Here is a 24,731-nt window from a genome sequence, read left to right on the forward strand (position 1 = left end):
CGGGCTTTGCATGTGACCGCAAGCTCAAGGGAGTCCCGTCCGACGAAGACGCTCTGCTGCTGCCTGCGCTAGAAACGTTTTCCATGGCAGGCCTGCTTGCGACTGAATTGGCCTGTTCGGAGTTGCGCGCTTCTGTACCAGAGATGCTGGCATGCCCAAGGCCACTGAGATGGGGAGGAGGTTCTCTCAAGTTCGCAGCGAGTGTCTGGCGGCGGGGGATTGGTGGTTGGAAACGCGGAGGAATGGCCGGGCGATGATGACCCTTGCGCTTCGAAAAATCAGGGGACAGAGTTGACGCAGAGGCAGCATCTAGGGCATGCTTCTGGTTGAGCGCCGCGGATACGCTTCCGAAACCTATAGGAGGGACCCCGTTCTGAGCGGCGGGCGGGTTCTCATCGTTTGAGCGCTCCGCGCGGTGCTGCAGGGTAAGGTCAGGTTCAGACCTAGCCAAACGGAGCTGGGATGTCAAGCGGTGACACGTACAGATGCGCGCGAGTAATTTGAGACATCTCGTTGTTGAGAGGGAGTATGGGGAGGCCGAGGGGTGGGGATGAAGTGTGTTGAAGCGTTCGCCTGGATGTTTCGCCCACCGACCTCTCTGCTAGGTCTCGCCGACGATCCAGGGACGGCACTACCAGCCTGGTCGTAGGACCCGTCGGTACCCCAGCCTGTGCGTGATACGGGCGCTGCTGTATGAAGACCGCCTCTCCCCCTAAAGGAGGCCGGAGCACCTTTGCCTATATACGTACCTCTGCCGATGTTGCGGGGGATGGGTACGGACGTACGGATGACTGGAGGACCGGCGACGTTGCGCTTGCTCAGTAGCTCATTTGGCTGCGCATCTTCAGCCTTAGCTGGTGCTGCTTGTGGAAATCGAGGGCCGTTCCCGTGGTGCCATCTCCGGTGATGCTCAGTAGGAAAGCGTGAATTGAATGACATGGTTGCGGGAGCATGAAAGGCAGAGGGAAAGGCGAGCGGTCAGAGCATCTCCGTATTTGTATCGCCGCAAAATTCGATCCAAAAACCGCAGAGCACTGTGGAGGCAGGAGATGGTGGTGGTGGCAAGCAAAGAGAGATCCGGGACAGACTCCCGCGACTGCAGCTGAGCAGACGAGCGCTCCGAACGGGGCGGAATGGCTGGACGCGTCCTCGTCGATCGCGTACGCGTCCAGCCTCTCAAACGCATCTCTCTCCTCCACACTCCCACCACCCCGTCCTCCATCCCTCGTACTCAACATGCCTGAGCGCAAACCTCGCGGAGCATTTGTTGTCATCGAAGGCCTCGACAGGTCGGGCAAGAGCACCCAGGTCGCCCTCCTCGAACAGCGCTTCAAAGCCGAGGGGCGTCCCGTAAGACTCGTCAAATTCCCTGGTGAGCAGTGTTCTCGTCCATGCGCGAGGTCATGCAGTCTCATGCAGATCACACATGCAAGACCGCACAACACCCATTGGCAAGATGATCGACGCGTATCTCCGCTCCCAGTCCGAGATGGACGACCACGCCATCCATCTCCTCTTCTCCGCCAACCGCTGGGAGCTCGCGTGAGTCCACCCTCACTCTCACCCCAGCTTCCCCTCACCCTGATCGCATGACCTCCAGACCATCCATCATCGACTCACTCAACGCGGGCACCACCGTGATCTGCGACCGCTACGCCTTCTCGGGCATCGCCTTCTCCGCGGCGAAGAACAAGCCCGGCATGTCCTACGAGTGGTGCCGCGCCCCCGACATCGGCCTCCCCGCGCCCGACCTCACGCTCTTCCTCGACGTCTCGCCCGAGAAGGCCCGCGAGCGCGGCGGGTTCGGGGCCGAGCGCTACGAGAGCGCGGACATGCAGGAGCGCGTCCAGCACGTGTTCGAGCGCATCGGCGTCGAGATGGGCGACGGCTCGCGCTGGTTCGCCGTCGATGCGGATCAGGAGCAGGGCGCGGTCACGGACGAGCTGTGGATGCGCATCCAGCCGCACGCGCAGGGCACGGAGCGGCCGCTTCAGAGGCTTTGGGAGGAACTGGATGAGCGAGTGAGGAACTCGCATCTGTACATCTAGCGCGGGGGCGGACGTGCACGAAGTCAGTCAGCAATGTACAAGTAGCTAGGGAATACACAGGCAAAAAGAGCAAATGATCTGCAGACTACCGTCGGAACCCCCGTCCCTGCGTGATGTCCTTCTGCTTCAGTACCCGCTTCCGCTCGCGCTCCTCCTCCTTCGCGCGCGCACCGCGCTGCCTGGGATCGATGACCTCGTAATCCCGCTCCGCCTTCGCAACCTCCTCTTCGTTCCCCTTCGGGAAACTCAGTTTGTGCCCCAAGAAGCCGGTATCGTCGTCAACCTCCATGCCCTCGTCCTCACCCGCCGGCTTCTCCTCCCCCTCCTCTGCGCCATCCGGCAGCTCGGCGGGGGGCGGCGACTCCTCACGCGCGGTGCCCTTGAGCTTGCTGCGGAAGCTGCTGAGCGCGGCGAGCACGTCGCCCTCGTCTTTTTTGCCCTTGCCCTTCTTGTGTGCGCCACGCCCTTTAGCGTACTTGGCCATCTCCTCTTCGAGTAGCGACTTCTTCGGCTTCTTTTTTGTGAGCTCGTCGTCGCTGTCCGCGCCACGCCGCGAGAGCTTCCGGATATCCGCCTCCATCTTCTCGATCTGGGACTGGCGCGAGTTACTGCAGATGGGCGCGTTATTTACGGATATTGCACGAAAAGACGCGGGGGACGTACCTCTGCGCCGCCTTCTCGCGCTCGTGCTTTTCGCGGATCTTTGTGATCTCCGTTTCGTCCTTTTTAGCTTTCTTTTCGGTCTGGTCATACTTCTAAGGGCTCTATACTCGCGCTTAACACAAATGAACTTACGGGCCGGCTTTCTGGCTCTTCTGTGCGGTCGCGTTTTGGGGGCTTCGCTTTCGGCGCCGGCGGCTCTGGAATGGGCCCCGAAAGTGACGCAGGCAGCTCAGGGTTGTCTATGACTGCGGGGTTTCATTCAGCTTCCCGCTCTTGCGCTGTCGAGAGCCACGCTGCACGACTTACGGTCTGGGCGCACGATAGGTTTCTTCTTGAACACCACCGGTTCTTCTTCCGCGTCCTCGTCGCCACCGAAGCTCAACAGCTTCACATCCCTGCAATGCCATTAGTATACGTACACGTCTCCACCGTCCCCAGTGTAACGTACTTCTTCGCCCCTCGCAGACGCTGCTCGTTCTCGCGCTCGCGTTGAGCCTGTTCGCGTGCGCGCTGCTGAGCACGCTTTTCCTCTGCGGTTATACGCGGCACGATATCTTCGAAGGGATTTTCGATAATGCGTATCCGCTTGATCTTGGGCGGGCTGCGAGTACGCAGGTCAGCTCTGGCCGAAATTTGTTGAGCGTAATAATGATGCTCACTAGAGCGGCCGTTCGTTGGCGTCAATCTCTAGCGGAGGCACCTAAGTTATTGAGACGGAGGGATGGGAATACAAGCGCACCCATCTCTCCGATCTTGAGTACATCTACGGAACGTCAGCATGCGCACCGACGGTTGGGGGGAAGTAACGTACTGTAAATGGTGTCTCCGATGACGCGCCCAAACAGGGTGTGCTTGCCATGCAGCTCGTCCGCACGGTCTGCGACGGCGCACAGGGTCATGATTTGGTTCCCATGAGATAGCGCGAGCGAGATACTCACCCAGCGTGATGAAGAATTGGGAGTCGTTCGAGTTCTTGGCACCGTTGTTCGCCATAGCCACTAGCCCACGGTGCGCGAAGCGAAGACGCGGGTGGATCTCATCCTCGAAGGGCTCTATGTCGCATGAGCACCGAGAGTTGCTGAGTGAAGTGTATCCGCGCACCTCCGTAGAACGATTCTCCTCCACCACCCGTCCCCGTCCTGTCGCCCGTCTGCACCAGGAAGTCCGGGACGATTCTGTGCGGTGTGAGCATGCACTCTCTGACCCGGCATCATAACCACGCGCACCGGTGGAATATAACACCATCATAGTAGCCTGAAGCAACATCAACGCCATATTCCCTTCGCGCATGGTGAAAGACACACCTTCCATAGCCAGTGCCAGGAAGTTCCGACATGTTTTGGGTGTTTCCTAGAGCAGGCTTGAGCGATGGCTGGCACTGTGTTAAGCAGTGCACGCACCTTGGACCATAGCTCAATATCGATTTCTCCAGCTGTTGTTTCAATTATGACGCGTCCGCGAGTGGGTAAGGACATGACCGCTCGAGTGCAGCAATGAGCGTCCGGTTGGTGGCAGCGGTGAGAGCGAGAGCGGTTCACGCGCGAGTCGCGCCGCGGTCTGCGGCACGCGCGCCTATCGGCTTCGACCCTAGACGCGGACGTATTCCCGCTACCTTCCCTCAAGCCGACCACGAAGAACCGTATACGCGCATTCCCGGAATCATGGCTGACGGTGCCCAGAGACGACCCAAGGATGTCTACAACGACCATAAAGGATTCACAGGGCGTGTGCTCCAGAAGATGTCCGGAACCGCGCCTCAACCCGCGTTGAACCTGCACGCCGTCGCGGCGCACCCAGAGAAGGCATCGCCCGCAGACCTGCGCGAGCTCCGCGACGCGATTCAAAGGCGGCAACTCGTGGAGGACGTGATGGAGCTCAAAGGCGCGTTCTTTCCTGGGTGCGTGAGCCTGGCAACATACACCGCGGACGCGTGCACCCTGACCCGAGCCCCTGCGGCATGCAGGTTGGACGCCATCAAGAAGGCGAACGAGACCCATGATAACTCAGTTACGCTGAACGAACGCGTACAGGAGATGCAGAAGCGGCATATTCAAGATGTCCGCACGCTCTACCAATGGCAGGCGCAAGATTATTATGATGAAATGCTCGACCTCGCACAGTCTAAACCGGACATAGGAGACCCAGGCGCAGAGGTACGCACAAAATGTCATCGTGCACCGTACTATAGCTCCCCGCAAAGGCGCCCGCGCCCTTTTGACTGAGTCGCTGCGGGCTCGACGCATGTCTGAGACAGCTCGCTTACGCCACACGCAGGCTTTTTACAAGGATGCTCGAACAAATTACGCCCTCGCGGACTCGTTCGATGACAATTTGGACCGTCTCAATCTTGCACATATATCTAGCATTACTCCGCTGCTCAGGGAGAAGAATATGCATAAACAACGCGAAGACGCAGTACAACGACGCCGAGACCAACAATTCCCAACAACCATTGCCGACTTCCGCATGATCCGTAACAAAGACGTTCAGGTGAATGCGCGCACAACACTTCTCGCACGTCGGAATATATCACTGACGGACTACCCTGCGTTCAAGATACGCATCGCGAGATTCCTCGAGGCTGATGATACCGTGCGGGAACGCATGCAGGACGAGTTCAAGTGGGTATGGCGACAAGTCATGCCTCTCATCTCCGAGTACGCCCGTACCGTTAGTATGCTTCTAGATACTAGCTCTCGTCCGCGCTCACATGCCCCTCTCGTTCCCCGCGTGCAACAGGACTCGTTCAAGGCCGAGATAAAAACCCTGTTGCGGGACATTGAAGTCCCGGACCCTCGCAAGGCGAGACGCGCACCGCAACCTACGGTTATGGCGTCATAACCGCAGCTTACTCCTCTTTCTTTATTCCAGCCCTAATATGGCATGGCGGACTACACTACTATATCAATATCCCCACACACTACCTCGCTGTATCATACGGAATGCATCATCCACCCAGAGGTACTGTTCATACTCGCGGGCGTGCTGTGCGCCCTGTGAGTTTGGCACCAAGAAGTTACTCGCAGAGTAGGGTGTTCAAGTCTGAGCGACGATCAATATCTTCAAGTCAGCCTTCTAGGCGCGAACTTCAACGCTCGGCGCGAGCACCCCTATATTGTCATCACGACGGGGTCACAATGCCATTCGGATAGCGGAATAAATCGTGGAAGGCAGGGTGTTGCCTGTTTGACATTGGCCCGAGGTGAGCGGATGGTGCTCTTTAAGAGCCCAGACGGCTGTACTCCGTGGTAGCAAGTACTAAACGGCGCATGGAGTGGAGAACAAAGGAGATAGCCGACTGTAGTGCGTTGCGAGTGCACCAACTTGCAAGGTAAGCACTATACTGGCAGCTACATCTCTAAATTAATTGCATTCAAGCCTTCCTCAGCCCTGATCGCTTAGGCACCTGCTATATCTTTGGTCAAGTTGAAGCTCGAAGCTCAATGCTTGACAGTTGTTCAGTCTCGAGAACGATGTTTGATCATACTGTGTCTGTCCAAGCTATCAGAGGTGGGCAATCCGGCTGCTCATTCTATCCTTGCAGATTTCAATTGAGCAGAGGGTACAAGAATGAGCACGAGATAATTGCATTGTCTGCAGTGGCCGTCGTGTAGCGGCGATTACTGTATTACACACAATCCCTTCCTACGAGCCTTGGAGAAGACAAGACGACGAGAGGGCCGCTCCTTCCTGTCGGTTCCAGCAGCTTAAACATGCGAGAACACAGACGCGGATGCGGTAAGCAAAGTATAAGTGTGTATGATTAGCGTGTAGTGTGCGTACCTGGAACTGGTGAGGGCTCGGCATTGAACCTAGCGCGTATCTCCTCCATCTGCGACGACATCTTGGATGTCAGATCAGCGACCTGAGCTTTCAAGGTCGACACTTCTTCCCGCAGAGCGTCGCGCTCGCTGTGCCCCACATCTGAACGCTCGCCTCCTTCGTGGACATTGTCGGGATCTGGGTCGCCCGATATAGGCAGTGCTTGGTCCTGGCGATCCGACGAAACCGAGGACAGAGACGTTCGACACGAAGCCCTGCCTTCCAGCTCCGCGGCGGGTCGTTCGCTCTCCGCTCTCCGAGGACGCATATCGCTCGGAAATGACGCGGGCTGGATGGCAGTACCCGGAGCCTCTGCGGCTCCATCATCATGCGGCTCAGCGGTGCGCTCAGGATCGGCGTGCTGGTCGGGTGGGGTGCGCCGCTGCAAATTTGGAGAGTCAGATTTGTCGACGGTGAACTACATATCAATGTGGGCAGACCAGCTTACCGACGATTCACCATTTTCCGGTGCGGTAGGTTCATTCAAATCGGAAAGCGGCGTTTGAGACGACGCCTCGCTCAGTGGTACCGAGTTTTCCGGCTGCTCCGACGTGGCAATGCAGACAGATATCTCGTCAGCTTATTGGTCGAGCGACAGTGCGATTCAGGCTTTGCAGACTCACAGGGTCGGTCACCTTCAGCACCTCGGCATCCTGGCTAGTACCATCGTTGTCGGAAGAGGGAGTAGCGGGTTCGCAGATGTCGCCTGCAGTTTGCGACGGCGGGAGATCGCCTGGCAAGGTCCTGTCCGCAATGCGCCGAGTGTGGCGGTACTTCTCCGAGAGTTGAATGGACAGGTAGATCAGGCGCTCGGGGTCGTCCCCGGACGTGGCTACGTGTCCCAAGGCGTTGCTAAATGCCAATGATACGCGCAGAAAACGAACAGTGCAAGTCTCCTTCTCCCAATCGGGGTCGGCATAGATCGTAAACCCAGCGTCTGCGATGACGCGATTCCCGGGATATCTGTAGATCTCGATCTCGGGGCTGATATCTTTGTTACCGTCGACACAGGGAGCTCGTGTCATGACATAGGAAGGGTTGTTGACTTCTTCCGGGCCGGGGATAGCAGATGGAGAGGTTTGACAGGGGAAGTCGCCGGCCGGGACACCAATGGAGTTCACGATGCAGAAACGGGCTATCATGGGCTTCCCGAGCATGAAGTCAGCTATAGTGCGTTCGGTAACGGAAGTGAAAGTCAAGGTGAGCTGGATGGTCTGTGGGCATTCTTTTGTGCGAGAAGGAATGTTTCCGCCATTGAAAGCAAGAGAAGTTTCCACACTGAACGACTTTCCTCTGGCAGTCTCCATGGGTGGAGCCAAAGAGGTCTCGGCAACGAAGCCAAGGATGCCTAGGGCTTCGATGTCGCGGGGAGGGATGCGAATAATATTAATGGCAAGTGGCTCCTTTCGATCACCTGCAAAGAAAAGCTCGGTTTCTTTGAACCTCGAATATGTGTTCCCGATCGCCAGCTTCGTGGAAGCAGGTTGCGAGTGGTGCCGAAGGAGGGAGACGTCGATTATCGCCGGAGTGACGTGTTCTAGAATCTCGGCCAACGCCACCTTCGGCAGACGAACAGTGTGGAATGGCAAATGATTCTCGTAGAACGCGTACAACTCATGCATCTCGTGACGGCTCATGTTGCATTGGATGTGTGTCCCGATGAGTATTCCGCATCCACTTCCGCCTGCTTCATCGCGAGGCTGACGCAAAGGGAGGGCGATGAGCGACCCGCTCTCGTCTTCGCATTGTAGGAGGGCGAGTGTGTCGGCTTTCATGCGGAGACAGTCTGAACAGGAGTCCCAGCATCCAAGGTCCTCCCAATGCACGGATAGCGATGCGAGGTTGAGAGACAGAAGCTGCACACGGACACCATGCGGGGTGAAAACGCAATGCAATGACGGGACCTCCTTCAAGCGTAGGCGCAATGCGAGAGCAGACGGTGCGATTGGAGTGATATGAGCACCTTCCCGAAAGGCCCTGAGACCGCTAGCGAGCAGACTTGGATTATAAAAAAAGTGGAGATAGATGGAATCAGAGGAGAGTTTGGGGCGAATCTGGACATGGATATCGTGCTGAGACACCGTGACCTGCACGGGGACATGACTGCTGCCCCATGCGAGGATGCTTTGATCGGGGATGGTCCTGACGATCTCCTCCTGGAGACGGAGAAACGCGTTGTGGCCCTCGCCATAGATGGGAGACAAGTGGATGCCGAAGATGCCCATGAGAGAGTACGCCCGGTCCTCAATGCGCGTCGTCTCTCGGCGCGAAGCCCAGGACATCCTCCGCGCGACACTAGCCGAGTGCACAGTAGTCTGGCCTGTGAGAATCTTGAAGTCGATCCCAGTGATCTCCTCCAGCGTCACGGCGAGCCCCATCTTCGTGCCTAGCAAGTGCCAGGTGTTCGTTAGGAACTCGACGGCCTCCGGCGCGATGAGCTCCTGCAGCGTCCAACCGCGCGTGTGCCATCTACTCCTCCAGAAGCACGAGAACCGGTTTCTGGGTTCAACGCCGTCGGGGACGTCTTCGAGGTAGACATAGCAAACTTGTGAGAGCCTATACAGCTCGTACATCGAGTTGATCGCCTCGGAGAGCTCGGCGCTACTCGACTTGTCGATGCAGCACGCATCGTTCCATACAAGCCGAATACCAGCCTCGCGGGCGACCTTGCAGACGCCCTTGATCTTGTCCGAGACGCTTGGATGAGCGAGAACAAAGAAGGGAATGGATCCCAAGTTCGCAAGAGAATTGGAGACACGAGGGATGAGCGATGGCGTCGGGATTTTGAGAGCCTTCAACTCGCCCAAAACAGCGGTTTTCCGTTTCCGAAGATCTTCGAAAGCCGCAGCTTGAAGCGCGCGGACATCCTCGTAGGACTGCTCGCCACCCTCCGCGTCGGATCGCCAGGTATGTGAGAGAATGGCGTATACGATCTCTTCCGGATGATTGTGCCACTCGAATTCGCCCGTCCAGGTGTTCAAGAAGCGCGGCATTCTATCAATATCACAAGTCAGTGGCAAACACCACACGTAAAATATTTCGCACACGCACCTTGTCTCTTTGCAGCACTCTGAAGACACGACGTACGCAGGCAGACAGTGGGGGAGTCGATGTGAGAGGGGAGGGGGAAAGGGCTGACAGCGTGCCCGATACGCGTACATCGCTTTTCGAAACCGAGCGCAAGGGTATTTATGTATACGTCTCAGGTAGCCCATGCGCATGGCAATCTGAGACTGGGCGCCTTCATGTGTATAAGGTTGTGTCGGACGCTTTGTAGCCGCCTCCGCCTCGAGGCTGAGGCACAGCTCAGAAGTCCCTCCTTCCTGTGCACCCTATAATGCGAGCAAAGTCAAAACCAGCAGTGTCCCTTCGTCCGTGCCGACTACTCGAGTTCTGAACGTGTTGTTGTTCGTACCTAAAATCTGGGGACTTAGATAAACGAATTTCTGCTTGGGATTGATTCCGGCGGCTCACAGTGGCGTACACAATATAGCACGAGCCCTGGAGACGAGATTGACAGAACGGAGTTGTGACGTACAGATGAACAACGCCTCTGACGACGTTGCCTCATTGGAGGTACATGAGGCTAAGGGCAGACGCAGCAAGCCAGCCAGATTTCCCTAGTCGGAATCACTTGAGGGCAGCTGGACCGGCAGCTGACACGACAGCAAGCGGGGAAGTTAGTCCAATGGGGGAGAGAACTCGAAAGAGTCGGGGAGCTCCCGTTCAGAAACATCATGGACTGCGGGGCATCTTGCAGTATAGCGGTGATGTGAGGAGCGTGCGAGATAGGATGTTTTCGCGCAGAGAGCTGTGGGACCAAGGGGTGACCAGGGCTTGCCTCCACGGGTGCTGTGTCCGGATTTCGAAGTGCGGGGGTCAGGCGACGGAAAGCCGTTTGGCACCGTCGACGGGAGCGGCAAGGGGAGGTCGTATAGCGGGGGTGCGTGCAGATAGCGACTAGGCGCGTAGACGACTTCCATGTAGGTCGAGCTGCTCCTTCCAGATTGCGCGGAGTCGGGGCACCACGACAGAGCAGCTGACCATGAGCTGGAGTAAGTTGAATAAACCCCTCACTGGATTAGGAAGATGTACTACATACTACCGTTGTGCTGAGCGTGATTGATTGTGGCTATTCCACCGCAAGCCCAGGCGGCGCATATCCTAAAGTGAGTGGCAGGCCCCGCAATACATGGCGCCCCTTTGGTGAGCGTACGTATACGGGGAGCCAACGTCCATCGCACCTCAGCTGTCTTTCGCCCTCTCCCTTCTGAACCGTGAACCTCATGAACGTCAGCTTTATTCGCGTGTTCAGCAGCCCGACGAACTCGGTCGTCGTGAACAGCGCCACCGGAGAGCACCTGTTCGAGTTCGCGACCCCCTTCGGCCTCCATTGGCGCACTGTGACAATACTACGGGACGCAGACAGGAGGATGGTCGCCGAGTATGAGACCGGCTGGACTCGCGACGAGGTGATGTACCAGGGACGGACGATGTTATTGTCAGACTGGCTCGTCAAGAAGAGCATATTGTCGAGGTACGTACCGCGTGGTTTTTTGCTGTTACCGGCATGCAGGGCGCGCTGATAGGCGACAGTAATCGAGTCTTCGTGGCACCCAATGGGCAGTCGTACGAGTGGGAGAGAGATGGGATGGCCCATGGAGGCGGGGAATACAAATTGGGCACGCCGCCAGGCATTCATGGAGTGCCTGGAGTTTCAGATGGATGAGTAGCTGCAACATCCATGCATTGACCATATGACGACACGTACAGCTTCTCGACTGTCAAACAGGTGGACTAGTCGCGCGGGGGCGCCGCAAGCGTGCACGCCGGCTGTTCTCGTCCTCGATAATTTTGAACATCGACGTGCTCCCGGACGGACTTCCGCTCCTGGATTCCATCGTTTTCTCATTCTTCCTCTGCGAGCTGATGACGAGACGCAGGGAAGGCGCGAATTATCTCTGGGAGATAACGCGCTACGGCGCCTCCCAGCTACGCGCGCTTCCGTAGCTCCGTCAACTTTGAGCGGCCCTACGCTCTGATTCCTTCGTTGCGTACGACGTGTTACACCCAGAAGCTATGTCCATGTAATCTATATTGTACCTATACAGACGAACCACGAAGGATGCAGCATCCACAATAACCACCGATCTTGTTGGTATTCGCTGCTCTACCCGATCAATATGCATATGCTGTACATGTACACATCTACGCAAATTCTACGTCAAATGGTACATACCGCGGCGTGACGCATCATGGCTAGGCCTCTGACTTGCGGACCTCCTCCCTGGTAGCGCCTGGTATAGGACGTCGTCGACGCGGCTTCCCGCCCTGGCCCTGCTCCGGCACCTGCTGGGCTAGAGCCTCGCCCCCGCGACTTCGCTCAGCGGGCTTCGTCCGCTGCGGCTTAGGCCCGTCCGCGTTCTTCGCCTTGCCGCCGCCCCGCGGCGCCTCCCCTCCCCCAGGCGCCGGCGGCTTGCTCTTCGGCGCGCGCACCCTCTTTGGCTTCTGCGGCTTGCCCGAGACGAGCGCAGCGACGGCCGCCTGCTCCCCCTTCAAGCGCTCCTCTTCGGCCGTCCACCAACGGAGGAAGTCATCCTCGACCTGGCGAGCACGCTCCTCCTCCTGGATCTCGACGAGCGTGCGCTTGTCCTTCGCGGGAGCAGCGTCCTGCTCGAGCTGGGACAGCTGGATCGCGGCGAAGGACACGGCGGAGTTCGAGGAGGATGCCCGCACAACGGGTTGGACGGGCTGGACGGGAGGCGGTGTCCACACACTGCCGCTCCTGTACTTATATTGAGAAATAACACATGTGAAGATGGGAAAATAGACTTACGATACGCGGCGGATTGACGACGCGCCAGACGATGTTGACGCCTGCTTCGTCGGCGTGAACACTGGGCCCAGACCGGGAGCGACAGGCTTGCGCGGCGTTCCTGGTTGGGACCGGGGGGTAGATGGGCCCGCTGCTGGTACAACAGTAGGTGTGGACGGCAGCCCGCTTGGCTGAGGTCGCACTTCCTTCGCAGGAGGCAGCGAGACGGATGCGGTCGCAGGCGTACCGCTGGGTGTAGCGCCTTGCGGCGGAGTCCTCCATGACTGGCCACCTGAAGGCGCACGAGGTAGAGGCACGGCCTTGGACATGCCCTCTGCCGAAGGTCGAGCGGGAGGGGGTCCTCGTGAGATGGCTTCAAGACTGCTGGTAGGACCACGAGCGGCAGGGGGACGCGCAACGCCGACCTTGGTGGAGGCCTCAGCCATGATCGCCTTCATGTCCACTTTCGGTGGGGATGTGATTGACTTCCATCCGCTGGCGGCCTTTGCGGACGACGACTCGCCACCCGACACGCGCGGGGGCGTGGGCGACGGCTGCGGTGCAGACTCCGGCTCGTCCATCAGGAACATCTCGTCGTCCGGAATGCCCGTCGTGACCGGGCGCGCAGAGAACGTCGGACGCAGCATCGGGCTGCTAGGGACCGACGACTGTCTGTTCCCCCGCTTGCTCGGGCCTGGGGGCGATAGCTTGGCGGAGTCCCTGAAGGCTGCAGAGCGCGCAGACGGGACGATCGGCTGCGGGAAGTCCTGTAACGCGAGCCACGCGCCCCATGTCTCCATCGCCTTGTCGACGATGCGCGTCGAGCGCGAGACGGGGTACTTGCGCGTCTGCTCGGCGCGCACGTACGCGGAAAGTTGCTTGATATGCTCCGCGGCGAGGTCCTCGAGCATGCGGCTCTCTAGGAACACTTCCATGTTGATCGCAAGGTATTCATGCAGGAGCCGGACGAGCGGCCTCGCGTGGTAGTGGGTGGCGTCCGTCAGGATAGAACAGACATTGTTGATCCAAACGCGACGCATGATGACCCAGGAGCAGATTAGCATGAGCCGGTCGATGTGTAGTTCATTCTATGACACAGGTTTAGTATACCATCTGAGCAGGCCAGCCAGAAAACGTACCGCCACGGCCATGACCTGGAACATGAAGTCGAGCAGCTCGTCCACCGACCGCACGTCCGTGACGACGTCGAACATCTCCTTGTCGTCGCCGCCGCACAAGTACTTCAGGACCGGCTCCATCGCGCGCCACTTCAGATGCTTGAGGTCGACGATGACGGTGCCCTCTGGCGTCCACCGCTTCGACGTCCAATCCTTGTCGTCGAAGAAGGCAGCAAAGAACGGAGAGCGCGCGCGTAGAATTACCGAATGGCAGTAGACCTTGCGCTCGGCAAGCTGCAAGACCAGGTCCCCAGACAGTGGTCGCGCGGAGCTTACACCCTCGGCCTGGTTCACGGCGAAGAGCTGTTGCAAGTCGCGCGACAGTGTTGCCTTCGGGGCGCGCTTGACCGGCGCGTCGAGGACGTCCAACAACGCAGGCAGGTCCAGGACTGACGCAAGGGACTGCAGCTCTGTCTTGATCTGGGCAGGTTTGGCCTTCACCCGCTCCAGCTGGTGCAGGACTGCGTGCCCGATGCGGTGGTCCCATAGCGCCAAGGGCTCGTCCGCATATAGGTAGACGAACAGGATGAGCACCGAGAGCGGGTGCCATCCAGTGAACGTTAGGCGAGACCGGCGCGACGCAGCTTTATTGGCGTGGCCCTGCACGGAGAGGCTGGAGCGCGGATCCCGCACCGTCTTGCCGTCTGCCAAGACCTGGCATAGTACCGTAGAACGGGCAGCGAGGATCGCGCGGTGGGCCGGAAGCTCGATGCCGGAGGACTGGACGTGGACGAGCAGGTCTGCGCCAAAAGGCATGTCCTCCAGATCGAGCACAGGCTTTGCTTCTGTCCCTTTGCGAGCCTCCTTGAGACGAAGGATGACCTCGCATAGGGACTTCAGCTGCCTGATGTCGTGCTGCACGGCGGCATCCTCTTCTTCCCCGTCCGACTCCGCGTCCGGTGGAGACACCGTAGCAGGGGAAGCTTCGGCAGAAGTAACGATGGGAACAGGAGCGACATCCTCCTTGGTAGTGCGCGACAACAGATGGAAGTAGGGCTGGATCGTCGCGAGGTCCTGGGGAAGCCGATGACCAACGACTTTGACTTCTTCTGGAACCCAGTCAGAACGCAGGGCAGCGAATGCCCCAGTAGCGTTCGCGCAGACCTGCGTAACGCGCTGTATGTAGGGGATACGCTGGAACCGGAAGGTCTTTGCCGAGCTGCTTTGGCCGGCCTTCAAGTTGCGCGAGCGCACGAAGACATGACCAGACTCAGTGCAGATGATGATGGAGCCGTCAACGCCGAGGGCAACATCCTGCGACACTCGAGTCAGAACAAGCGCAGCGGTGCAGGAAAGGAGCACATACGCGGACGGCACTGAACTGCTTTCGGAGTGCCCAAACGCGCTGCGGCTGCACTACGAAGCGGGACTTCGTTGCGCTGGCTCCAACGTCTGGTGGGGGCGGAAGGGAAAAGGTAAAGACCTCTCCGCTGGAAGATAGAGCAGCGAAAGTATCTTCGCAGCTTGTGATCTTGTCGATGCTGGCGCTGTTCCGAGTAGCAGCCTGTGGAGGGCGGTATGCGACGAACTCGGACGGGAATGAATAGGCAGGGAAGCTGAAGCACGTCGTAAATAGATATCGACACGTGGAGGTAGCAGAAAGGACGAGACCTACTTGACTTTGAAATGACCATCGTTCCATAGGCAAATCACTTCCTGAGTATCCACGAGACACGCTAGAGCGGAGTCCTGCGGAATGTTAGAGGGGGGTATGCTGCGAAAGAAGGAGGCGTACTGTTATGGAGACCGAGGTTACTGGTTTAGTAATTTTGGTAACTACTCGAGGCTGGAGTTGCACAGGATGTGCTGCCCGATCATACCCTGCATATACCCGAATAAATAGAGCTTCGCATACGATACAGCGCCGTACGAACCAAGTTGCCCGTTGTTGGTGCCCCAGGTGAAGACTTCGTCGGCAGTCCAACACACTGATGCGGTCTTGCATGCAGCGACGCCGAGGACGGTCCTGTTTCTGATAGCCCCGGAAATCCTTCGCGGAGTCGCCTGGATGGGTTCTTCGCTCCGCGCACCAGTGGCAGTCTCGACAACATATCCCAACTGCGAGAACCTGTTCAATCCCCAGCTGTAGACCTCTCCGGTCTTGGTGAGAATAAGGGTATGATCCTGCCCAGGCGCGACGGACTTGACGGTCTGGTTGAATCCCGGCAGGGGAATTGGGGCGTATTGGGTATGTTGACCGGGCCCCAAACTATACACGCGCTGAGTACCAGGGCGCGACAGTGATGGAAGCAATAGACATACCGCCCGCCGCTGCCGAACCCGCATACACGAAGGTTTGCCCTGGGCTCGTCTGTTACGATCACTGTGCGAGGTTCAGGCGCGCGCACATGCAACACTGAATGAAAACGCGTACCGGTGTGCAGCCTGGACATTACGATTTGCCTCACACGGATGGGTGTGAACCGGCTGTCAATGGGCTCCGTCTCCGGCACAGGGGAGATGCGCAAGGACAGCAGTTCCGGGTATGTCCTGTCGTCTCCATCCCCCACGCCGAGCGCGGCGTTCCTATTCGAACCCCAGGTGTACAGTTCGTCGCCGCGCTCATTCGCGTCTTTCTCGGGCATGGTCCCTTCGATGGTGGAGTTGTATAGGTCAAAGGGCGTGTACCCCTCGGTGTCTCGTACGGACGTATCGATGTCCTGTCGTTGCAGCAGGAGCAACGCCGTCGCGAGATTGCCATGGTAGAGCGCGCGGTGCAGGGGCGTCCAGTGACTCTCCGCATCGGCGACGTTCACGCTGATGGTAGGGTGCGCGAGCAGCATCCGGACGTACTCGGTCGCGGCGGCATCCTGCGCGGACGCGGCCAGGTGGAGGACGGTCCTCCCCAAATGGTCCCTCGCGTTCACATCCACAGACGAGGCGGCACTTAGCGGACTGGGGCGCGACCAGGACTTGCCTCCGCTGGTGCTGGGTCCGGAGTGCGGGGTCCGGCCGGAGTCCAGCAGGCGCTGGAAGGCCTGCTGGTTGCGTTGGTGGAAGTGGGCATGGAGAGCGGTCATGCAGCGGGGGTGGGCACAAACAGCGACCAGGAGTCCTAGCGACTCCCTTGCAGGTCGAGCTGTTCGTAGGGAGTTGCGCGAAGTTGGTGCGCAACGATAAGGCTGAGGCTAGAAGTACAGCAGACGGAGCTCGCGGGCAGTCGGTGCAGCAGCAGAGGGCGGGGCAGCGGGGTGCGAGGGGGTGGTGGTGGAAAGCAAAGAGGAATAAGTTAAGGCCGAAGGGATATGGAGGATGTGGGTGAGCTCAGCGAGTGATTCAGGCTCTCGCCGTCATCGGTCCCGTCTTCCTCGACGCCTCCAAAACGCCGGCCGTAGCACGTGCGCATTGGCGCCCGTCCACAGTCACTCAAGACGGCGAAGATAACGAACGTTCACACCGTCCTCACCATTCTCGTCGTCGTTCATACACGTTCCATGCCCTTCTCAGCCTTTCTCTGCCCTCTCAGGTCATCTGCCTCCCAGGACTGCCCGCCACACTAGTGTCTGCTGCTCGTGCAACAACCGTGAACCGGTCTTGCACAGTGATAACGACGCAATCAAGAAGAGTCACGAAGATGCTCCCCGTAGATCACCCACATGGCCTAGGATAATCGATATTCCCCGAGATGTCAGAGCGGAAATGACGGGTGAAGCTTCGGACATAAGTCGCTGTCCAAGTAGCCAATGAAGCGTTGTGTTAGAAGAGTGGCGGTCCTTTACATAGCGCACAACTATCGCGGCGCATGGCCATAGTAGACCTCATAAATAAGCCTAGGCACACGCTCGAGGCTAGAAGCAATGGTATTATGGAGAGCGGAACACCTTCATCTCCGCCCGTCCCAGTCCGCACGCTTCCTCAATACTCTGCCTGACCTGGTCGACACCGAAGTGCGGGCTCTCCAGCGCCGAGGTGACGATGGCCGGCAAGCACGTCGGCGCGGTCTCGAATATTTCCGCCTGTATCCTCTTGATGGTTTTCGCGACCTCGTCAGCGCGGAGAGTGTCCGTCTTCGTGATGATGCCCTGCACCGTGAACTGCAACCCGCTTGACGCGCGACACTGCTCGTCGAGCGAGCTGAGCATCATGCGGTCGACATCGTTCAGGCCGTGTTTTGCGTGGAACAAGATGTACACTCTTCGCAATCTGTAACATTTTCAGTGCCAGAAAATGAATGCCATCGCTGTGATGCTCACTCTGCACGTGTTTGAACGTAATGATCGAACAGCGCACCCCACTCTGGGCGACCGCGCGAGCCATATCCTGGTGCGTCAACCAGAACGAGATGACCAGGAGGTGGTCCAACGCGATAGTAATTTAGCGTCTGTGTCCGACCCTGCCCAAGGTGTTTAAGCATGACGAGGTCAATAACAACGACAAAAACTATACCGGTTTTTTACTGGTGTGCAGCAAACTCCGCCGACCAAGAACAGCGTTCAGTAGCGTGGACTTTCCCACATTGGCACGACCTGCGAGTCCGTATCAGCCAATTGAGCATCATCATTGACGAAAATAGCAACCAACCGGTGACTATGACCTGTAGGGTACCCGCCAGAGTAAGACATCCGCACATCCGCATAGAAAAAGTCGAAGTACCTCAGGAAGGCCTTCCAAACGCGGGATAGACTCAGCCGATCCCGCCGCCGCGAGGAACTCGGCCGATTTCGAATCTGAAAAGACTTTCGACGTTGGCGCCGATGCCGACGCGTGTCGTCGTGTCGATGGCTGACGGAATCGCTGGGCGGCGCTGCGCCTGCAGGCCGCAGCATACGGAGCTGGCAGAGACCCAAGCATACCAGAGCTGCACAGCCTCGATGAAGAGCAAGTAGCGTTAGGGTGCGCAGTGGTGGGCGAGAACGATCGAACTTGGCATGGATGACGGAATGACAGAGCTAGACTCGGGCGCTTGCGCTTGTGGGTCCAGCTTATAGACGCCCGCGCGGATATCCGGTGCGGGCTAGGCGCCTATTGCACGACGTTTCGATTCGAACCACGATGTACCGACCGACAGCTTCGGGTCTCCGCTGTACCCACTGACCCGAAAGCTAGGGGATTTGAGGCGGAAAGACTGGATCTCCTTCCAAATAGCGGTTGCGAGGCTTTTGAGTCGGATCGCATACGATATCCTTCCCTACCCCGCGCGGTGGGTGTGGGGAAGAGCTGCATGGAGGTGACGTACCCCACAGCCGATCACATCCGCCTACATCCGCTGTCCATGTCCGCTCACGAGTCCTGCGGCGTCGGTTCTCGCGTGGGCTAGCGTGGGCGTCGGTTGCGCTGTGCCATTTTTCTCGAAAACTGTTTGCTCGGATGCGCGGAGGGGCTGCGCTGTCTATAAGGCTCGCCCGTTTGCACTTCGTTCGTTTGGCACACCTCACTTGCGACCACCACCTATTTTTCACCGCAGTCAACCCAGCCCCGCAGCTACATCCACTCTGCGCTTGTCACAGCATACGCTCGTGCTCTTCCTCAGCTCTTCGTACACCCACCCAGCCACCACACAACACCGTCCAAGTACGACGCGCCCTCACCACCTCCTTCCCACCACCCCTTCCCACCATGGCCGCCGCATTATTCGCGTCCTCCCCCAAGAGCCCCTTCAAACGAAACTCCCTCCCGTCCACATCATCGCCCGCCATAGCCTCCCCGCCCAAGAGCTGTCTCAAGCGCAACTCCTTCCCCTCCTCCCCGCGCCCCGTCTTCTTCGACGCCCCGCGCTCCGCCAGCCCCTTCAGCGCGGTCTTCGAGTCAGACTCCGACTCGAGCGCGAGCGACAGCGCTTCCGGGTCTGGGTCGCAGGCGTCGTCGTGCCCAGGCACGCCCCCCACGACCACCCGGCGCCCGCGCGCGAAGTCCGTGAGCTTCTGCGAGGACGACGACGTGCGCGTGTTTTACCCCATCACGGACCCGCTGCACAAGCAGGCCCGCAAGCAGTTCGTGCGCCTCTTCAGTGCGTTTTTTTGGTTGTCTGTTCGTATCATCGCGGTTGACAAAGTGCCCTTGTCCACAGAAGCGTGTGCGGAGGCCATGAAGATCGAACCGCCCCCGCCCTCGCGCCACAGCTACTCGGGCTATGGAGAGTGCGTGCTGGAGGGCGAGGAGGAGCGGTGACGCTCGCGCGCCTGCACGGCCGCAGCGCGGCTGGCAGTTCTCTGTTTTCTTGTGTATCGTATCCCGAGAGGAGTTCCATGGACTTTGACCCAGTTATGTTATATTGCATCAAAACACATTCCAACACTTCTAACACTTCGCGCACTGTGCCTGTAGCTTTCTCCCTTCTACCAATCACTCAGATTCGAAAACACATACTCGTTCATTGGCATCCAGGGGTCGTGAGAGACGTGAGAGACGTAAGGAGAATACATACATGTGACATAGACGGCAGCCCGAGACACAGGTCACTTCGAGGCGGCTCTAGTCGCACCAACACTACACTCGATAGACACGGCAACATATCGGGACATCATGACATCGAATAGAGAAGGAGAAACGTTTGGGACACAACACACAGCCACGCATCTAGGAGCAAAGGGCACGATCAGACCCGCACAGACGGCTTGAACCACTTCAGCTGCACCGCAACGAGCACGACCGGCAGCACGCTCACGAGCTCGCCCAGCCCCGCATACGCGGGCGGGATGCGCGCATGCACGAACGCCCCCGCCGCGAACAGCACCGCGACGAAGTTGTACACGGCCGACCACGCGAAGTTGAGCGCGATCCGGCGCGTCACCGCGTCGCTCAGCTCGAGCAGCGTCAGGATGCCCACGAGCGACGGGTGCGTGAGCACCACGTCCGCCGCGCTCGCTGCGGCCACGCCCGCGCCGTCGCCCGTGTGCAGGTGCACCCCGACTGCGGCCTGCGCGAGCGCGATGGCGTCGTTGGTGCCGTCGCCGCAGAAGAGGGCAGTCTCGCCCTGCGCGGCGAGCTCCTGGAGGTACGCCTGCTTGTCTGCGGGCAGACAGCCCGCGCGTACGAGTTCGGTGGGGATACCGAGGGCGGCCGCAGTGCTGAACACCGCGGCGGGGTGGTCGCCGCTGAGAATGGAGACGCGAATCTTGCGCGCGGTGAGGGCATGTACGACTGAAAGCGCTTCGGGGCGAAGAGTGTCGGAGAGGCCAAATGCGGCGATGAGGCGGCTGCCGTGGACGACGCAGAAGGTGGTGAGGCCTTGGGCAAGCAGCGGCTGGATGGCGGAGTGCGACTCCAACGCCAGCCAAGCAGCGCTTCCACCGCGCAACGTTTGGCCAAGGAGAGTGGCCTGCACGCCCTTCCCGACGACCATCTCTACGTTCTCGACGAGTGCGGTGTCAACTGAGGCGGCTTCCAAGTCAGCAGCGACTGCACGGGCGACTGGGTGGCGACTGGACGAAACGAGCGCAGCCACAACGGCAGCCACGTTGAACACGGAGGATTCCTCCATGAAGCGGCTGGTGACGGACAGCCGCCCCTGGGTGACCGTCCCAGTCTTGTCGAGCACGACGTGCGTGACCTTGCGCGCCTGCTCGATCGTGGTCGCCGCCTTGAACACGAGCCCGAGCTTCGCGCCGACCCCGCCTGCGATGAGGATGACCATCGGCACCGCGAGCCCGATCGCGCACGGGCACGAGATCGCGAGCACCGAGATCGCGTAGGTGAGCGCGGCGACGGCGGCTACGCCCGCGGACTGGCCGCGCACCGCGATGCCGACCGCGAGCCAGACGACGAAGGTGATCGTGGCGAGCAGGAGCACCACAGGGACGAACCACCCGCAGATGATGTCGACGGCCTCTTGCACGTGGGCGCGGGAAAAGCGCGCGTGGTCGACCATGCCTGCGATGTCGCTGATCGTGTTCTCCCCGGGGAGGCGGGTTGCCTTCACGATGAGCGTGCTAGGTCCGTTGAGAGTGCCTGCGATGGTAGCGCTCCCGGGGGCCTTCTCGACCGGACGGGACTCGCCCGTCATCATGGACTCGTCGACAGTGCTTGTACCGGATACGACCACCCCGTCTGTGATGATAGCCGAGTCGGGGAGGACTTTGAACTGGTCGTCGTAGTGGAGAAGCCGAACGTCGACGTCCTGCTCGGTGCCATCCGGAAGGACGATCCGCGCGTTACGCTCCTGCAGGGAACGGATGGAGATGGCTTCGATAGCGCGCTGGCGGGCGATGGCGCTGACTACCTGGCCGACCATGATGAGCGTGACGAGGAGCGTGCTAGTTTCGAAGAACTGCCCAGTCGAAAGCGGGCGCCCAAGCATGTCGAATGCGAACGCGACGACGGAATAAACATACGCCGTGGTCGTGCTCAGGACGATCAGCAGCTCCGTCTCGACCAAGTGCGAAAACATCAGGCTCTTGAACGAGCTGAGGTAGAATGGGCCGGTGATCACGGTCTGCACAATTGTAGCCAGGATGAGCGACGCGATGGCGTACGCGCGCGGGTGCGGAGGGAGCGGCGCCCAGGTCATCACAAGGACCGGGATGGTGAGGGCGGCAGAAAGCGCGGTACGGAGGAGCAGTGAGCGGATGTGTTTCGCTCCCGCAGTGATCGAGGGGTCCAGCGGCTCTGGCGCGAGGGTGGGCGTGAAAGATTCGTACGCCTCCAGGACATCGCGTGCGCCAATGATGCGCGGGTCATAGAGCACGACGACGGTGTCTTTGTCAGACAGGGTAGTGGCGTCGACGCCGTTGGGCAGGGACGCGCACAAGAACTTCTCCTGGAAGGGGCGTGCGACGGTGAGCAGGAGCTCGCGCGTAGAGCCGGCCTTGACGACCTCCGCCGAGAACCCAGACCGTTTCTCGATGAGCTGCACGATGGAAGAGAGGTCTACGGCGCTGGTGTCCAAGTCGAACTCGGCACGACAGAGGACGAGGCTGGTCTTAGCGTTTCGGATAGTCGTGATTCCGCGCAGGGTGCGAATGAGCTTGTTCTCACACCCAGTGCAGGTCATACCCTTGATGGCCAGGACAGCATGCTCCGTGGTTCCTGTAGACTTCTCGGCCATCTCGATTGCGACATGCTCCCGCTTCTCGTCATGGACGCTCTCCTTGTCGTCCTCGGCGGACCCCCCAGCGCAGCAGGAGTCTTGGCAGCAGGAGTCAACCGAAGCACGAGACCTCGCCGCCGCCGGTTGCAAGGACTGAACGTCAGCGTGCCCACGGTAAGACAGACTGCGGATACTGAGGGCCGGCTTGCCACAGTCGCTCTTCCCGCAGCATGAGTCGAGAGACGGCCTTCGGGAACTCTCGGCCGACGGTCGGCCGCGAGGGGCGCGGCGTGTGCTCTGCCTGCTCGAGGTGGACCGGGCGGCGGTCTTACCGCTCAAGGGCGTGCTGCAGCATGAGTTTAGGCCGCGAGCGAGCAGCGCCTTGCAGACGCATCCAAACGCGGCGAGGGTGTCGTTATAGCGGCTGCGAGCAATAGAGCGATGCTCGCCACAGGCCTCCTTGGGATAGGTGGCGGACGAGGTAGCATGCTTCGCGGAAGTTCTCTTGCGAAGGCCGGATTGCTGGCAGGTCTTGGCGGGCCCTGGGGAAGTCGGAACGGCCTCGGCTTTATCCTCGTTGTTTGCAGAATCCGTGGCCATCGCATCCTTATCGCAGCAAGTGCAATCCGAAGTGACCGCTAAAGAATAGAACGAGTTAGTGGCGAGTAACAGATAACGGGGGAGATGTACTCACACTGAGTGTCGCTGTCATGGCAAGCCGTGGAAGCCTCGCCGCTGTGAGTAGCGCCGTCGTCGAGGTTCGTTGGGGCTTGAAGATGGAGGTGGTTGTCATCGTCGGCGCATATAACCCGGGCGAGCTGATCAAAACATGCATCTGCAGATGGTGAGGGGTAAGGGAGCCAGACACAGACTAAGCGGGGGAAGGGCCGTGAGACGTGGTGGGGACTGACCGTTGCACCCACAGGTCGACCCCTCGCAACATCCAGTCTCTCCGGGCCCAGCGCCATCCTTTACATCCACCCCGGGGTCCGTAATCTGGCTCTTTACGCTCTGAGCGTCGGAATCGCTAGCGCAATCGTTGCAGCACCCGCCCATGGTTGAAGTTGTGGTAGTGGTGGTGGTAAGAAGTCAAGAGGCAAGCGAGAATGATCGAACGACAAGTGCTGCCTCGCGAGAAACTCAGGGCCACGCGCCCGCATATATAGGGTTCCGCACGCTTTACGTGTCAGCGGCGATGCACCTAGAACGCAACGGCGTTCCCGCCACCGCGCACGGACCATGCAAGTCGGCGGCGCAATGAGTTACGCTGCCGGGCAGCTCGACCCTGTATTTCCACCGGGATTGAATCGTCGACAGCGCCTGCGTTCGAACCCAGCTATGACGAAGATCATGCTGCTCGCAAAACCGCAGGCTTTTCGCGGATTATGCAGGGCTCTGCGCGGCGTGTGTCAGCCGCGGTGCAGGGAATGCAGAAGCCTTGCCGGAGCCGCGCACGGACCGCAACCGATAGCGGCGCAGAGTGTACACGCACCCGGTTGGCTTGAGCCGGTTGTGCCGACTGGCGCTGAGTCATGCTAGACCAGCAGAGCGGGCAACGACGTCGAGGTGGGGTCCGGCGACGTCAACGAGATGGACGATGAGGGTGAAGAAAAGGGATTGCATTGCTAGAGTAGTTCCACGGAAGTCGCATATTTTAAACAGAGCACCGAGGTACGAGGGGCACTACAGAACACTGTTGCCGTGCATGAGAGCGAGCAGGGCGTCGACAGAAGTCCTGAAAGTGTCGGTAAAGTTGTCAAGAAAGCAGCAGCAGACAGAGTTCGTGGTGGTGAGAAGGAACGAAGATGAGGAGGATGAGAGAGGCGAGGCAGGCTTTGGCTTTGAGGGCGACCCGTCACCGGTGCGGTACCCTCGCTGATCGGAGCGCCAACTCCCCTCCGTGCCTGCGGCCTCTCCTCCGGCTTCCCGGCATCGCTCTCCAGCTCACCCTCTCACCGTCAGGTTGCGTGAACATGTGCTGCCGTTGTCTGCGCTTTCCTTGCTTTCCACCGACTGGCTGAGGCCTGGGACAACTTCAGGGATCTTGACTCTCTCCTCCATCTCCAGGTACCGGCAGGCGTGCCAATAGCGTCGAATATCCATATCGCCTCAAGACAGCGGGACCAGTATCGACCACGGCCATGTTGATGTTGCAGCACGCGTCCCACAAGTCGTTTGTCCTTTGAATTTATTTTTTAAGAGATGGGTAACTGAAGCGTGCACTCACTCTCCGCCCACTG

General features: G+C 59.3%; 8 protein-coding genes across 8 annotated transcripts; 2 read left to right on the forward strand and 6 right to left on the reverse strand.

Moving 5' to 3' along the window:
- Positions 1-1,269: 1,269 nt before the first annotated feature.
- Positions 1,270-4,197, reverse strand: TRAVEDRAFT_71937 (cyclophilin-like protein). Its single transcript, XM_008040422.1, has 15 exons — positions 4,112-4,197; positions 4,016-4,061; positions 3,940-3,965; positions 3,813-3,888; positions 3,650-3,763; positions 3,523-3,588; positions 3,451-3,474; positions 3,371-3,398; positions 3,160-3,312; positions 3,018-3,106; positions 2,844-2,956; positions 2,712-2,791; positions 1,601-2,656; positions 1,434-1,542; positions 1,270-1,372 (listed from the first exon to the last, which is right to left on the reverse strand). Exons 1-13 carry the CDS (start codon positions 4,184-4,186, stop codon positions 2,134-2,136), a joined length of 1,413 nt encoding a protein of 470 aa, XP_008038613.1. The 5' UTR covers positions 4,187-4,197; the 3' UTR covers positions 1,270-1,372; positions 1,434-1,542; positions 1,601-2,133.
- Positions 4,198-4,342: 145 nt separating this feature from the next.
- On the forward strand, positions 4,343-5,625 carry TRAVEDRAFT_148391 (uncharacterized protein). The gene is made up of 5 exons (XM_008040423.1): positions 4,343-4,608; positions 4,675-4,864; positions 4,986-5,201; positions 5,268-5,381; positions 5,451-5,625. Exons 1-5 carry the CDS (start codon positions 4,373-4,375, stop codon positions 5,550-5,552), a joined length of 858 nt encoding a protein of 285 aa, XP_008038614.1. The 5' UTR covers positions 4,343-4,372; the 3' UTR covers positions 5,553-5,625.
- A 590-nt stretch (positions 5,626-6,215) lies between these two features.
- TRAVEDRAFT_20348 (uncharacterized protein) lies at positions 6,216-8,170 on the reverse strand (the record flags this gene model as incomplete). Its single annotated transcript, XM_008039896.1, has 5 exons — positions 6,216-6,243; positions 6,348-6,417; positions 6,495-6,951; positions 6,982-7,074; positions 7,157-8,170. The coding sequence occupies 5 exons, from the start codon at positions 8,168-8,170 to the stop codon at positions 6,216-6,218; spliced, it is 1,662 nt and encodes a 553-aa protein (XP_008038087.1).
- A 474-nt stretch (positions 8,171-8,644) lies between these two features.
- Positions 8,645-9,526, reverse strand: TRAVEDRAFT_123225 (uncharacterized protein; the record flags this gene model as incomplete). The annotated part of the gene is made up of 2 exons (XM_008040424.1): positions 8,645-9,211; positions 9,344-9,526. Coding segments are annotated over 2 exons (750 nt in total), but the record flags the coding sequence as incomplete, so codon positions are not given.
- A 2,077-nt stretch (positions 9,527-11,603) lies between these two features.
- Positions 11,604-16,546, reverse strand: TRAVEDRAFT_167773 (uncharacterized protein; the record flags this gene model as incomplete). Its single annotated transcript, XM_008040425.1, has 9 exons — positions 11,604-12,318; positions 12,370-13,436; positions 13,488-14,780; positions 14,833-15,082; positions 15,142-15,215; positions 15,262-15,347; positions 15,401-15,735; positions 15,789-15,849; positions 15,901-16,546. 9 exons carry the CDS (start codon positions 16,544-16,546, stop codon positions 11,793-11,795), a joined length of 4,338 nt encoding a protein of 1,445 aa, XP_008038616.1. The 3' UTR covers positions 11,604-11,792.
- A 678-nt stretch (positions 16,547-17,224) lies between these two features.
- On the reverse strand, positions 17,225-18,355 carry TRAVEDRAFT_148397 (P-loop containing nucleoside triphosphate hydrolase protein). Its single transcript, XM_008040426.1, has 5 exons — positions 18,120-18,355; positions 18,048-18,060; positions 17,913-17,992; positions 17,720-17,859; positions 17,225-17,669 (listed from the first exon to the last, which is right to left on the reverse strand). The coding sequence occupies exons 1-5, from the start codon at positions 18,315-18,317 to the stop codon at positions 17,330-17,332; spliced, it is 771 nt and encodes a 256-aa protein (XP_008038617.1). The 5' UTR covers positions 18,318-18,355; the 3' UTR covers positions 17,225-17,329.
- A 727-nt stretch (positions 18,356-19,082) lies between these two features.
- TRAVEDRAFT_47467 (uncharacterized protein) lies at positions 19,083-19,634 on the forward strand (the record flags this gene model as incomplete). The annotated part of the gene is made up of 2 exons (XM_008040134.1): positions 19,083-19,473; positions 19,534-19,634. 2 exons carry the CDS (start codon positions 19,083-19,085, stop codon positions 19,632-19,634), a joined length of 492 nt encoding a protein of 163 aa, XP_008038325.1.
- Positions 19,635-19,849: 215 nt separating this feature from the next.
- On the reverse strand, positions 19,850-24,074 carry TRAVEDRAFT_28966 (heavy metal translocatin). The gene is made up of 3 exons (XM_008039984.1): positions 23,403-24,074; positions 23,186-23,326; positions 19,850-23,129 (listed from the first exon to the last, which is right to left on the reverse strand). The coding sequence occupies exons 1-3, from the start codon at positions 23,545-23,547 to the stop codon at positions 20,062-20,064; spliced, it is 3,354 nt and encodes a 1,117-aa protein (XP_008038175.1). The 5' UTR covers positions 23,548-24,074; the 3' UTR covers positions 19,850-20,061.
- Between the last annotated feature and the right edge of the window lie 657 nt (positions 24,075-24,731).

This window comes from Trametes versicolor (assembly GCF_000271585.1).
Source record: "Trametes versicolor FP-101664 SS1 unplaced genomic scaffold TRAVEscaffold_6, whole genome shotgun sequence".
Lineage (NCBI taxonomy): Eukaryota > Fungi > Basidiomycota > Agaricomycetes > Polyporales > Polyporaceae > Trametes > Trametes versicolor.